This window comes from Rhinolophus ferrumequinum, chromosome 4 (assembly GCF_004115265.2).
Source record: "Rhinolophus ferrumequinum isolate MPI-CBG mRhiFer1 chromosome 4, mRhiFer1_v1.p, whole genome shotgun sequence".
NCBI lineage: Eukaryota > Metazoa > Chordata > Mammalia > Chiroptera > Rhinolophidae > Rhinolophus > Rhinolophus ferrumequinum.
Window position 1 is genome coordinate 94457753 of NC_046287.1, and position 16440 is coordinate 94474192.

General features: G+C 37.8%; 1 protein-coding gene across 1 annotated transcript in view; it reads right to left on the reverse strand.

The window, feature by feature from the left end:
* The window catches only part of NBEA (neurobeachin), a 658659-nt gene extending 647780 nt beyond the window's left edge, over window positions 1-10879 (reverse strand). The window contains 1 exon segment of the mRNA XM_033103847.1: window positions 10448-10879. Coding sequence (XP_032959738.1) covers window positions 10448-10741 — 294 coding nt within the window. The 5' untranslated portion in view covers window positions 10742-10879.
* Between the last annotated feature and the right edge of the window lie 5561 nt (window positions 10880-16440).

The following is a 16440-nucleotide window of genomic DNA, read 5'->3' on the forward strand; positions in this document are numbered from 1 at the left end:
CCTTACTCATTCCAAGTATCCAGAAAAACTTTCTTTTAAACATACACCTTGCATATATATATACACCGAAATATCTACATCCTCCTCCCTCAAAAAGATAGAAACAAATGTTAAAACGAGGCAAACACTGAAATGAAAAGAACAAGAATAGCTAGAAAAGACAAGATTTGTACCCAAGTCAGAAGTAACCAAGCCAAGCAAACTATATCAAAAATGAAAATAAATAAATAAACAATAATCCCCATTCAAAATGAGTTCACTAAACAGCACAAAATTCCAATTCTATGTTAAGTACTCATAATAACAAGGCAAATAAGATAATGTTCTGATCTCAAAGGATTTAGTCTCTAGGGTAGTCTGACAAGGAAACAAACAATTAAAATAGAATGTGCAAGTGCTAAATTTGAGTATGTACAAAATGTTATGGGAGAACACAGGATGGAGACAGAGCTTTTAGGAGTATATCAGAGAGGGTGGCATTTAAGTAAGCAGTGACAAGAGCTAAATCTTCAAAAACAAGCAGGGATTCTTTAGATTAAAAAGTGGAAGAACATCGGGACTTGAGAAATGCAATCATTATTTAGCATGTAATAGCCAGTACAGCATAATAAAAGTAACATTCTTCTATTGATGACTCACATCTCATAAAATGTTAAAATAATTTAAATACTTAATTTAAATTCAAGAACTTTGAAAGGGTAATCAAGTCACAGAGAATGAGTACAAACCACGTAAAATAATTCCATGACATTTCATAATAAAATATTGCTTATATAATTAGAGCTGAAAACACTTCTCTATTAAGATACCAGACTTAGTTTAACTTAGAAAGACAATGACTATTTTTATTTCATTGACGATTTAATATTCCAGGTCAAGATGATAAAATAAGAAAATGCACGTCAGATGTTTACCATAGTGCTTGGCAAGTAAGGATTCAGTAAGGACAAGCCGCTACCATGGTCGTCATCACCATCATCACCATCATCATCATCAAGGTATATTTAAAGAGCAACAAATTTGGAACATCTAGCTTTGATTCTCATTTCCGCAACTACACTGCTTTTGCAACCCTGCACAAGCCTCTTAACTTCAGCCATAGCTCACTCATTAAAGTAAACCCACATTTACTTCAAAGGGGTTGGGAGAGAATATTAAAAACATAAGGTATGAAACCAAACCCCATTGATAAAAGCCAATTCCCTACCTACATCGGAAAAGTTTTTTAAATAACAGTAGAAGTACATATACACCATTTTTCACATTGGCTGCAGTTCATTTCTCCAGAAAATGAAAGTATTTGCTAAAGAGAAAGCAATCTAGACATTTACACTTCCATAAAATTTGCTTTTAATCAATGTTTGCTCTACTTCAGTAAACTGAGAGAGTAATCACAATTATTTAGAAATTATATTACCAAAACTATATTACCAATTATATTACCAAATTATATTACCAAGATTCTAATATTACCAATTCCATGTATAATTTATTTGTCTTATCCAAGCAAAAATGGTATATGTGGTGGTTCATATAAATAACACTTATAACAAATCTACTTTTTCTATATAAAATAATATATTAATGCCTACTATTATTCTGGCTCACAATAATGTCTAAAGTACCTACCTTTTGCCTCATGAAAAGGTATACAATTCAAAGCTAGTTACCATTTATAATACCATACAACCAATTATTCCCAAACACTCAAAAATTAATGGTTTACAATATCGTTCTTGCTAAATCGCTTCTGTGTACAAATTCATCAAATTGTCCATTTCCTTCCTGAGTCCTCCATGGACAGCATTCCCCGCGACGGAACCAACTCAGGGGCGCTGTCCGGCCCCTCCCCTCCTAAAATCATCTCTTCAGATAATCCTGGCTTTGGGGATAATTTCTAAGTAGCTACATTTCGATTAAGAATAGAAAAAATACATACAGCTTTTGAATCTGAAGGCCTGAGTCCCAGCTCTGCTGCTTACTACCTAGATAACCTTGTCTAACTACTTCACACGTTCTGCAGCCATAGTTTCCACATCTGTAGAGTACAAACGGTATCTGAAAAGGGGTTACTCTCAGGATTGTTAATGCAGTGCAATTTCACAAGTGTACAGTAAATTGTAAGAGCTATTAAAATATGGGCTAATATTTTCTTAATATTAGTTTTTAATTCTCTAACTTGCCCCTCAGGCTTGTTACTCAAGCAGTCTTCTCAATATTTACGTTAACACTCCCAGAGGAAGGCATTATTTACCTAGGATCACCACTCATGTCCAACTACATCTACATGTGAAATTCAGCCACGTGAGGGAAAGAAGAGATGGAAGGGATTCCAGCCCAAGGAACTTGTGTAACTTCATGCCTATTCTTCCCGTTTTCCATCTACCTCCCTCAAATAGAAAAGTAGGAAAAACCACTCCAGGCACTATTAAAGACTATCCAAGATTCAGGAGCCCAAACCCCGTAATCCATCAGATCATGATCTGTGGGTACCTGAGCTCCCTTCTCTGACAGGTTCACCAGACTCAAGAACCCAAGCTAAACCAGAACGGCTCAGGTTCAGTTAGACAATTTTTTTCTTATGATCAGATTAACCTCAGGCTCAGGATAAGAATAAAAATAACAATAGTAACGTATCTTAGCTTTGTACCAAGCACTTTACAGATATTAATTCATTAATCTATACAACAACCTTAAGGTAAATACCCGCTTTTACCACACAAGGAAACTGGGGCACATAAAGTTTTAATGACTGTATGATATTCCACAACATGGATGTAAATAATTTTATTTAACCTTTCCTACTGTTGAACATTTAAGTTATTGCCATTTCTTTTATATCATTTAACTCTCATACTGGTCCACAGATCATTTTTCCTTAGCCTAAAGAACTAAGATTAATCAAAAAAAACTCTTTAAATTTCCCAATACATATTTGTTAAAATGTCATTCAGAACAGCTGTAGCATTTAACATCATTTAAGATTATTTTAGCATGCCTAGGAATGATGTAATTTTCTCTTTAATGGTAATTTTCTCTTATTCATAGTATCTCACTGTTTAGTGAAGATTAATTTTTATATTAGCAATAAATATTTCTTCTTTCTTGAATATATCAAGTCCTTTGCCAAATTAATATTGTTCTTACAATTTGTCCTATAATACTTAGTACCCAAGATTTTATTTATTTATTTTTTAATTTAGAGTATTAGTCAGGAATTGTTAAGGTTGAAATGGATAGTGACCCAACTAATACAGGCGTAAGCAAAACAGAAAACGCATTAGCACAATGCACTGAAAACCTGACTTGAAAGGCTACAAGGAAGCCATCGGTAATCTATCTCCTGGTTCTAGGTGTTTCTGTGATAGCTCCATTCTCAAGCATACTCTGCCTTCATGGTGGCATATTGCCAGTCAAATCAAACTTATATTCGAACATCTTAGCAACTCCAGTGATGAGCCTCGTTTTCTCTCTGCAGCAGAATGGAAGAATTATCAAGCTGTCTCAGATGTGTACGTAGGTTCTTAACCAATATCTATTATTGATCCAGTTTCTGTTTCAGGCCTAGGAAAGCAGAAAGTAGTCCAGGGAAACCCCAAACCACATAAACAAATAAGAAGGAATAACTCCCAAAGAAGTATCAATGAATCTAAAACTGTTAGCAGAAAGCATGGATTTTATGCAGCTAAAACCAACAGAAGTCTGTACCACTCTAGCCCTTGGCTGCCCATCTGCCTTGTAAACTCACCTCTTTCCATATATATACTCTTTTAAATACCCATGTATAAACAATATTACTATCTTAGCCACAACAGAAAACACACTCAGCATCTCACCATGGGAAAGAAAGGGAGACAATGTCAAGTTATTGCATCCAGCTAGAAATCTGAAATCTTTGTGCCGTGAACAATATTCTTGGTCAGGTCCAAATGTGAATTCTCTTCGGAAGTACCGTCATAATCTCACAATATAGCTACATAATAAATTTAACTATCCTCTTTATAATTAATATATAAAGGTGAAAGAACATAGTAATAGTAACTCCCACTTAGAAGATTGGACACTAATTCAAAGCACAGACCATACACTACTGGTCAGAGTAGCAAGAAATCCTTGTCCTGGCCATGGAGGCCGTTGGTCAGCCAATTTTGATCTACTCATTAGTACTATCTCAGAAGACCTCACTTGTCTACTACCCTCCATGGCCTTAGATTTTCCTTCTAGCATCTGTACTGCTTTAGCAGCCCACATCCTCTTACTGAGAACTGCCTGTGAAGTAAAATGCAAGCCTTTGTTTGCCAGGCTTAAGGTTACCCTGAAAGTAGTTTCCTTAAAAGCTTAGTAAGCTTTTGGTCAGTGAACATCAGTCACCTGGGTGAATTAGCAACCAAAGCCAGAGATCTTGTCAAGACAAAGTATGCTAATCTAGATTTCCACCTTTTCAGTTTCATAGCAATATTCAGTCTCCTAGCAATGGGTCTTCACAGTACTCATCCCCTTAACCCTCAGTGGAATGACTTTCCCTGAAGCAATGCGAACTACAAGCTGCGGAAGGAGGCACTTGTACCTTGGTTGCATCCTCTTCTAAATCTCTTTAGTAAGGGGGTCGTTGTTACTTTGATCAAGAGTCTAGGAACATAATGCATGAGGTGCTTGGAAGAAGCTTATAAAACAAAATTCTACCTGGTTCTAATTTAAACTCCTATCTTTCCTCCTACCAACTTTAGTGGGGTGAAAAAAAGAGGGGGGTTGCTTTTCAACGTTTAAGCTTCTTGGTATGTATTCTGATTCTCTGCTCTCTTGGATGGTAACTATGAGCAGAAAGAGCTTCTCTTACTTGGAAAGACAATATTTTCTTCCCTCTATGATTTCAAGCATGCCAGCCTGGACCAAAGCTGATTCCTCCCTTATCAGACACTATCAAAGGCCCCAAGAAGTGACCAAAACACTCTAGTATCACTAAAGTTCCAGCCTCAGTAATTCCATGGGCAAAGATAACACAGGTGAAAATTAAAGACAGCTGGTCTGTAATTTCTTAAAAGGAGTTGCTAGGAAAAGCAAACCCCTCACTGCCTTCCACTCCATTTTAACATTTAAGGTCTGTTCCTTACAATGTCCCATTTCCAGTTACTAACATCTATGCTAGGAAGGATACTTTCCATTTACAAGTGACAAAAACCCCATTTAAACTGACTTGAAACTAATAACAATAATAATAAGCTTTAAAAGAGAGAATTTAATGGTTAGAAGATAATCACAATAGGCACAGAGAACTCCAGGTACTCAAGCAGACTCACAAATACATTTCTCGCTCTTGGATTCATATTTGGTCAAATTCTAACATAGTCACACACAGCTATAGGATGCGTCACCAGTTCAGCATCCCAACAGAAGGAGTTCCAGCACAAGTCCTGAGATTGACCTTGCAGTTTCCCTTGGGTCAAATGTCCATCCCTGAACCAATCACAGTAATTCAGGATGTGCCTGAGTTATAAGCCCCACCCACCTAAAACCACCTAAACCAACTGATGAGTGGTTCATCAAAGACAACTGAAGTACCATTACCAAAAAGGGAAATTTTTGCTAAACAGACAAAAACAAGAGATTTCCACTATTCCTGGTAACATGACAAATGTTAACAATATTTTTTTAATTTCTATTAATGCATTATATATATTCTTTGTAAATAACACGATCTTCGTTATGTGTTCATATATCTGACATACACATAGGTTTACTTACTGAAAAGAAAAAATTTTAATCAGAATCTTGTGTATTGCAAAATGCCACTTTAACATAACATTTACATATGTAATAACACCTACATAAATAACATCATACATATTCAACACTCATTTCTAGTTACAGGAACAGGCAATACATTAACTTTACATGAGTCTAATTTCTTTCAGGATCTTGGTCTGTCCCCTACTGATGAACAGAATTTCAGAAACTGGTCTTATTTCTAATAATGGTATCCTGCATACTGCAAATGTACTTAACTTAGGCAAGAGCCTGACAGACAAAAAATAAATATACATGAAACAAGCTCCTGCCCTCATGGAGTTAACAGCATAGGAGGGGACCCATGTATAAACCATAATACTAGATGGTGACAAGTGTATCTTTGTATAAGGAGATAATGCTGACAATGCATAAAGTATGAGAAGTAGAGGTAAGGAATAAAATAACCTATGAAATTTATGCGAAATAATATTAAATACATAGTCAAAATATGGATGATTGAATTTTATAATACTGCTACATTGGTGAATCAATATGGAGGTTGGGTCTGCTAGAATCGATGAATTTCCTTACACTGTGTTTGGAGGAAAACATAGCAAAGAGAGAGATCCTTGAGATACATTTAATTAACAGTATAGTATTGCCAAAAGCTGACTAGGAATATACAAAATACTTATTTAAAATTAATATAACTAGATCATAGGCTGACTATAGAATATTGATGCTTTAGTGTCATTATATGACTAAATTAATATTCTTGTGGAAAACCTCAGAACTCAAGGTACTGCAATTTCCAGTATTTACATATGCATTTTAATTTAATTTCAACACCCAATAGCAAGAATAAAATATAATTAAGTTAACATGAAAAGACTTATATGTCAACATAAATTAAAATGCAAGACATTTTCTTTTAATATAAATACATATGGTTTTATTAATATTAAGGACTTCCATGATTCCAAGATACAATTGCTTATTTTAAAATAAATGTAGTTCAAATGAAGAACACCTTTTGTTTGTAAAATTCTAAATATCCTTAAATTGAAACTTACTCTGATTATCAAGCTGCAAATGAAAAAAACTCTAAGGAAAAAAGTTCCTCTCACATTCAAGTACAGATGAATAACCTTAAAATTTCCTTTTTAACAAAAATACTATGATCAATATGCAGGAGAGAGGAACTTAACCCACAAAATCCCCTCATTTTGTTATGCTTTCAATACAGTATACAATGTGCCACTTAAATGTGAAAAATAAGAAAAGAGGAAGTATCATTTTCTACAACTAAAGATACTCTGATGTATATCACACAGTAATTCGTGGGGGGAAAAAAAATCTACAAATTAAATGCTATAGAATTATATTACCTAAGACAGCTACTTAAAAAAAAAACCCTATTGTGAATTCTTTCATTAAATAAGTATTAATTCTCTATTTTATCTTTCCTAAAATGTTTATATTAAAAGTTTGATAAAAAGAAACTTTCATGTTATAAACAAAGAACATATGATATTTACATAGCATTTACCTCAAGCATTTACCTCAAACATGTTAAGGAAGCAATGGATTAAGTAGTACACCTGTTTTATAACTGAAACAGCCAATAAAATTCCTTTTCTATAATCAAATGCTCTTATATTGCCACATTAAATAATTCCTCCCTTTGATCAGTTTCTTTCATTGGTAAAGCTACACTGCAAATCCTTCACAATATACTCTCATTTTAACATTATTTACAAACTAAGTTATTCACCTTCCTGATGTTATCCACCCCATATTTGAATGTTTTAAGTCAATGATAATATCATTATACAAAATACATCCATCTACAATGTAAATTATTCACTTTATTTCTTGTTACATTGGTGATTCTTCAACACACTCCCACAATCCACCTGAGTAACAGAAACAGATCCCTACCTTTGGCAAACAAATCGGAAAAATTACAGCCATGGCTGTATTAAAGAAGTCCTATAATTTTACTGCATGCTTAAACTTTACTCTGCAAAACTTTTAATTCTTTGGGCAAGCCATGTGAGAAATAGCAGCTAAAAGCAAGTATTAGTATTCTCATATTTGATAGAAAGAATGTACTGAAAAAAAATAGAGAAAGGTGGCTGAGACAGGGTATTATTTAAGATAGTAACTGTTTTGTTTTGAAGTTTCATTAGTTCTTCTCTTTTCTGTTATAAATAGCACTGTGATACATATTTCACTATTTCATCAACTTTTGTATTTAACGTTTTAAATTAAGATTGAAAATTGAAAACTCATTTTAGAGTTGTTAGAGGTTGAAAACTGAGTGCCTTAAATGGATTTTACTGATTTACTTATTAAGTAAACAGAATTAAGTTTTGATAATTAGTTTTTAAATTCCTAAGATTTCTAAATAGTTTCAGAGACAGCTTAAGTTTTCACAAGACATTTTCATCACGAGTATATTGGAAAGATAAAGCCCTCAACCTACAATTCAAGAAATAAATGACACTTCGAATGGCCAATTCTTAGTCCACAATCAATGTAATTAACTTAGTAAAGAGCTCCTTTTGGCAATTATTCTTTTCTCCAAAAGTTTCCATTTAAAAGATTTACTCCATTCTTTAAATATGCACAAAGAAATTTTAAACCTAACTTTTTGATTCCAAAATCAATGCAGTTACAAGGTGTTAAGTAGGTCTGTGGATATACCATTTCAGTGTTACCTTATTTCTGATTAACTAAGCTTAAGAGTAAAGTTAATCTCTACAATGTTTGCATACTGAGATTTCTTGCCAGATTTTCACTGTACTGAAGAGAGTGAAATTGCTTTTTTATCTCAAAAGAAATATTTCACTTCCTTTCTTATCCTCCTGTGTATCTATAGAAGCCCATCTGTTAAGGACTGATCCAGCAGACATCGCTACTGCTGCAGACTCCAAACCAGCTACCCATTCAAATCAGTTTCCAGCTTGTGAGAGCTCTATTGCCTCATATCGCATTAAAATGTGTTAAGTAAGCATACAAATACCTATTCAAATAACCTAATACCACATCTTCTAAAGTAAAATTGATATTGGTTAGGTGAAAACTGGAAAAAAATACTTTAAATGTGTTTTAAATTTACAGAAATACAGTACATGCTAACATACTAACATATTTTGAGATCTCATCGTCTTCCTTTAAAAAGAGAAAAGCGGGGGGCAAGTATTAACCTCCTACTTGCAGCTGGTTAAATTAAAATCCCAACAATATTTCTATTAGTGTTTTGAAAACAATTTGGTTTTATCAACGTGGTAACATTACCCCAAACTTACACTGACTTTTGTGGTGATTTATTTGAAGGGCACAGAAAAGAAGAAAGATGTGTTTTGCATTTAAACAGTAATAAATATAACAAAGCAAGGACAGATACTCTCCTAGCTTTGGCTTGAACACTAGCAAAAAGAAAAAACAGCTTTAACTTTTCTGTGAATTTCAGAGGTTCAGAAACCGTGCATTATCTATTTCATGTCTCAGGGCACTACCGCTGTAGCTGCAGCTTCCTTTCAGTTTTCCAATAGATCAAATAAAAATAACAGCTTGGCTGAAAAATCAGACTACATGGGTGTTATAAAATCTCCTGGCAAGCATTTTTTTATATCCCTGTGACTCCACACCAAATACAATAGTCAACTGATTGCTCCTGATTTAAGCCGTGCTTTCCAAAACCCAACCTTACTGTATGTCAAAGACTATCGCAAAGGAAACTGTTGAAAAAGCTTTGCTGCAGCAAAAACTGCATTTACAAAACATTAAAAATGAACTACTCTTAATGATGTGTAATTTATGATTCTCCTCTCTTTATTTCTTCCCCTGACATCTTGAACGCTTCTTAGCCTCTCTGTAGATAGAGCAAAACATTAAGTCATACACAGTTCTGCAGTAACTCTTTCTTATCATGAAAGAAACCAAAACCTCGGGCTGCATCTAACACCTTTCCTTTAGTCTTTATCCATATGGCACGCTCTCTGAAGGCAACCATAGAAACCAACCTGTATGATTTGGTGCCCTCACATTTTAACCCCCTGTGGGCACAAAAAAATGACTAAGAGGTCAGCATATTCAGGGAAATTTTACAAAGAAAGAAAGGCTGCCTAAAAAGAGATGGGGCGGTGGGGGGGCGGGGGAGGGAGGACACAGCCACACACTCTCCATCACATCACAGCCTCCGAATACATTTAAAGGCAAATGCAAAACTGCATCATTTTCCTCCTCATTCGAAAACATCACACCCCAGCTGCTCAAGTTGGAGTTAATGCGCTTCTCACATTTCAGTAGCACCGGGGAATTTAGGCTCCAGGGGGCAAGGCTTTCATCCTCCGAGAGCGACAGCACGGGCAATTAAGTGTGGGAGAAAGAAGCCCCAGAGGAAAGGAGGCCTCGTCTCCCTCCAACTAAACTCTCAAGTCGACCCAAAACCAGCACGGCAAGGAGTGACATACTACTCATGGTCGTGAGGAGTGATAACAAGCGATATTAAGTTGGGCACTGAGCTCAGGTAGCAGGAGGGGACCAGAGGAGAGCAGGGAGGTGGCGTGGCTCGGGCAGCGCGCAGGCAGGTCAACCGCTGGCAAAACAGGCTGGACGATCTGTGCTCCGGGGACGCGCTGCGCGGTGACCCTGGGGGTGAGGGCGGCTATGGGGGCTGGGAGGCAGGCGCACCGCACGCCCTTTCCCTTACCAGGTTGAGCACGGTCTCCACGATGTCCCTGTTGCTGACCTCTCCGACCTGTATGAGTCCGATCAACACTGCGAATTTCATCCGGATGTTGCGGATCGGCACCGAAGGGTTAATCATCCCCGCGGGCAGCACCACGGAGCCGGAGCCGGACGCCCCTCTCGACTCCCCCATCCCGCTGGCCCCGCTGCCGCCACCGCCGCTGCCCCCGCCGCCTCCGCCTCCGGCCCCGACGGCGATGAGCCCCACGGGCTGAGGCTCGAGCCCCGGGCCCGGGCCCGGCTTCTCGCTCGCCATTTCCCCCCCTCCTGAGCAGAAGGGCAGAGCAGAGGCGCTGCCTCCGCCGGTACCGTTATACCTGCCGCGGCCCCCGCCCCCCGGCCGTCGCCTCGGAGCCCCAGCATCCACCAGCGCCGCGGCGCCGGGCCCGCTCCCCGCCTGCGCCTGAGCCCGGCCCGCTCCGCGCCCTCCCCGGCGGAGGCGGTGGGTTATTCGCTGGCTTATTCCCGGCGGTGGCGGCGCCGCTAACCGCTGCCCGGCGAGCGGCAGTGTCCGCCCAGCAGCTGTGCCGCTGCCTCCTCGCTCTCCCCCTCCCGGTCCGTCCGGCCCGGCCCGCCCCCCGCGGAGATGCTGCCGCCGATCCGAAAAGCTCTGGGGCGCGAGCAGCTGCTCACGGCGCTGGCCGGTGCTGAAGCTCCGGCTGTGGCCGACGCTACTGACGCCGTCGCCGCCGCTGCTACGGGCGCCACTGTTGTTGTGAAGCCCCGACGCCGCCGCTCACTCCGCCATGTTGCCGCCCCCTGCCTGCGGTAGCGGCCACTGCGCCTGCGCCGTGCCTCCGGGGGGCGGAGCCCTTGGTGCGCCCCCTCTTTTGCCCTGCCCTCCTTCTCTTTCCATCCACCCACCCCGACACCCCTCGTCCCTCCCCCCAACCACCCTGAACGGATAGACAGGTGAGCAGGTGCATGGGGACCGCTGCCAGACACGGGCGAGCTGGCAGAGGCGGGGCGGGTGGTGGCTTCCTTGTAGTTTTTCCCCTGAGGTTGGATTCTCCCTGCGGGGAAGGACACAGTGAGTGTGTGTCTTGCTTTCGCTGCCACCTCCTCCTTCCCTCAATATCCTCTTGTTAGGAGGAGGTTCATCATCTTAGTCTTCAGTGTTGCACCCAGCAGCTGCGACTGCCAGTGCCACGTGCCGTGGAAGGTAGGGGAGTGGCAGACCACCCCTTTCTGCCCCTCTTCGCCCTTCTTCGCCGTCCTGCCCGCCTGTCCCCCCTGGAATTTCCCAAAGAAAAAGTGGCCGGCAAAGCAGAAACAAACGCTCCCTGGGGAACGAACGGTCCTGCATTGTCGGGGGAAGATACAGATGGAGTGTCCTGGGTGTTTTTCTACAGCCATGAAAGAGGCTGACACCTGCACACGCAGGCACGACTTAAAATAGAACTTGTCAAACAGTGATCCGCTCTGGATGGAGCTCCGAACAACAAACGGCTCTTGAACTCACCTCGCAGCCTAGAAAGGCTGCACTGTGTGACACTGTGGGGTAGTTTGGTGGAGGCTACCAATCCCGCACACTATTAAAAGTCCCTAAGGATCCTCCTCCGGTGTGATGCCGATTAATGATGACGCCTCCCTTTTTCTTGAGCATGTACAGTTCAGAGGATTTTGACATTATCTAAAAATATAGGTACGTCTCACTGCCAGCCTTGATCTGTGTATGCACAAATGTATATAAAAAAAAACTTTTAGTTTAAAAAATTAAAATATACACAGTAATCTTGCATTAGTATTGAATTCAAACTAAATAGGCGTGACTGCCTTTTTCTTCCTCGAAATGAAGGATGTGATTTTCTTTAATATTTCATGAGGCATGCCCTTTTTAATAAAGATATATTAAAAGGCACCAGAAATATTAGCTAGCTTGAGATATATTGAAATCATTTTAATTGTCTTCTCAAATGAGAAGAGTCAACCTACAAATCTGCCATAATTTGGTTTGTTACTGTACATAGTTAATTGAACTGGCTAGTCAAGTTAACTCCCAGGATACTGGAACATGGTAAAATTTTAAAGTACTGTGGTTCATATATAACAGAGTTCCTTAAAACCAGTGCTTAGGATTAGTTTTTGTTTGTGTATGTGTTTGTTTAAATTTCCACTGGAGAGATTGCATTATCAAAATAAGCAAAAATTTCTGAAAAAAAGTGGTAAATTGGTATGCCCATTAAAATTAAATCGCAATTAAATTATAAAATGCTAGAATGATTGAAAATGTATGGAAAATTTACAAAACCAAAAACTTTTAATGGTGTGATTTAGATATGCTATAATTGAAAAATCTTGTAACATATATCCACCTTTAGCACTTGTCTGTCCCAAACGTGTATCATCTGCTTTTACTAGCGCTATTTTCATTTGCAAATTTAAAATGATATATCTATCTTACATATATAAATCCATATTGTAAGGTCATCACACTAACTTTTTTTCACTCCACCTTGGTTATATGTAGTATGACATAAGTTTCTATTTTTAGACTTCTTGCATGAGTGCTTTGAGAGACTGACAACTTGAACTTTCTATTTTCTTTTTGAATGAATAGCTTAAAATCATTTTACATTTTTGCTTTAATTTTTTCTGTTGTGTCTTAAGCAGAGTGTGTGTGTGTGTGGTTTTGTTTTCCTTCTTTATTCATTTGCCTTTAGTGGAGATGAAGAGTGTGTAGAAAGGATATCACTATTTCAAAGTAGGAAAAACCCACTTCTGTTATATACTGAATTGAACATCAGAGATAGTTAAAAGAGCTCACCAATTAAAACGTGTTCTCCACTACACTGCCTGCTCCTGGCAGGCGATGTGGTGCTGTGGAAAAAGCATGAGTTTTGAATCACACTTACTACTTAACTACCTGTGCAGTCAAGTTACTGAGCTCTCCTCACTCACTAACAGGAATGAGAATTGAAATAATTTCAACTCAGCAGCCAGCATACGTACATTAAATGTGCCCTTGTACCCTTAATATGCATGACCTATAAACACATGTAAGACCAATTATAACCACATACAAGTCTTTAATTGAACAGTTATATGTTTTAATACTATTCCCAAAACATAAAGTTTAGAAGAGACAGCAGGTCTGTTACCTTTTAGTCTACAAAGCCTATTTACCTGCAAATGTACAATTAATTTAGTGTTTGCATTAACAATATAATGAAATAAAAAATAGCTATAGAATAGTAGAAGCTACTTAAACTGTTCATTTTTAAATCTCCAGATTTAATAGAATTTATGTGGTGCATATTAATTTTGTATACGTTTTTGCTTTAGTAAATGCATACCCATACTTGCAAAGGACAATCCTTCAAAGATAAAAGTCCGTGAATCTGAGTTTCAAGAGACAATATTGTATAGTGGTTGAGAACACATGCTCCAGAGTCACTGGAACCTGGGTTTGGATTTCAGTTCCACCACCCACTTCCCTGTGTGATCTTGGACAAATGACTTCTTTTCAAAGCGTTAATTTACCCACCCCAATGTAGAGATTCATGGGATTGCAGGATGAAAGGAGCTAATACATTTAAGGTACTTAATATAGTATCAAGTATCAGTAAACAATGTTTCCCTTCCTTGGCTGTGGGAAAAGACAACAGTGAGGTTACTTTTGTGTTTTCAGCACCTACCATACCTGGCTAGTAATTGACATTTAATAAACATGTTCAAAATGAATGAATGAAAACAGCACTTTTCCAGGCTAAGTTCCCAGTTCCCTTTACCTGTACTTTAAAAAGCAGGTTTCTTGCTTTCTTCTACATGTAATCTGAACAGAATACTCCAAATTCTAGGTAGGTTCAGGCCAGTAAAACAGTGGGAAACTACTACCTGAACCTCAACCTTTGGAAAAATAACTCCTGTTAAAGTAACTGCAAATCAAATTAGTTCAGGGTGGTTTGGTTTGGTTCAAGGTTTTTCAGCAGTATGACATAATGATTCAATGTCTAGCATGTAGTAGGTTCTCAGATAATTTTGGTTCTATTTCCATCTCATGTTAAAAGTATTATCAACTGAAACATCAAGGATTTTGTTTTATTGTTATTGTTTTGTTTTGTTTCTAGACATGCTACTGCTTAGCAGCACGCCTCCAGTATGTAGCTTATAAGTAGATTTTGAGATATAAAGTGCAGAAGTGGACATATCTATTTAATTTATTTTTATTCAAATTTTCTATTTAATTTTAAGCTGCTAATAATTTCTTCATCCTGATTATATTATGCAAAAAAAATTGTGCCATTCTTCTTATCTTATTATCTGCAAATTTGAGAACAATTCTGCTACATCTTCATCCAAATATTTGATGGAACAGGATAAAAACAACTCTGTAGTCACTAAAAACATTCTGATTAAAATCAATTCTCATTTTCAAACTGTGAGTCCCAACCCATTAATGAGTCATGAAATAGACTTACTAAGTTGCAACAAACAGGTTTTTTTAATGAAATAGAATAGAAAAACATAGAATGGAAAATATCAATGTACACCCATTATTGAAATTATACATACACACATATATATATATACATACATATGTGCATATATACTTACCAGGTAATGATATAAAATTTATTTCTTAGTGTAATTAGTAGTGAAAACCATTGATTTAAATAGTTTACAAGTACATGCTTGGTATAATCTTTCAACTATTAAATAGCTACAATTCTATGCTAGCAACTAGCCCATATTTCTCTAACTTGTCCAACAGATTATCATAAAGGAACTTCACAACTATTTAGTTGAAGTCTGGAAACACTGTCACTGTATCTAAGCAAATGAAAGTGCAAACATACATAGAGAGATGTGAGATGTGAATTACCAAATTTTCCAATAACTCTATCACAAACAAGAAAATGTTTTTTAATCTGATAACACAATTTACTGCTTCCTTTCTAATGAATGAAACTTTCTGTAATCTCACCTAGTGGTGATATTAAGCTAATTGCTGTGGGGTTTTGAGAATTTATCTCCTCCTCCCTTTGGCAGCTTAATCGCCTGTCACTTCTTCTTCTCTATGATTCCTCAAAGACCACCGAGAGTCGTTCAGTGATCTAATTTTCAGATTCTTTCAGGATCAATGGAAATCATTTGTCCTGTCGTGACGACTTGAAATGGTTTAGACTAGCTTGGTGCCTATTTACAATTTCTTCACCAAACTTTAACTTCAGTTTCCTCCAACTACTATTAGTTCTATCTTTTTTCTCTGCACTACTTACTTTTTCTCCTGAACATAAAACACAGACACAACATAGAAATTCAATATGTGTTAACAAATTTGACCCAGTTTTGGAATAGCTAAAACATTGATGTTTACCAAGCAAGAAATATTTGAGTGCCTATTGCGTGTAAGAATGTAGACTAGTCAAAAATCAATGATTTAAAATTTTCCATTTAGGGACATATTGTATTCGTATGTGGAAAGTGAATCAACAAGTCAATATATTAAAAATATCATATGAATGGTACAGAAATAATAAGTACTGTTGAATTTCAAAAGAACTAGGCACCATATGAACACCCTAATGCACAGATGTACCCACAAACATCCACATCAGTGTACATACAAATGTACCACACGCACATACATACTCATCAGATTGATCACACTTCTGCCCCTTCTTGCTTGGTAATATGTCTAGCATGGGTTTCATTCTTTTCATTCTCACTCTCATCATCCAGTGAGATCCTGCTAACTTCATACCTGGTCTCCTCTCCACATTCACTCTTTCCCAGTCTACCCTGTACCTGGGTAATTTTCCTAAAGCTTCACCTTGATAGATAGACTTTGGTTCAGAATTTCTGCTTCATTAATCACAATAGCTTCTACATGCATACATGTTATATGCTCAAAGAATCACAAGTAATTCCCTTTGCCTAACAAATTAAACCTAGAGTTGTTATGTACCAAAAGCCCTCCATACTTTACTTTAGTACTTTAGCTTAACATCT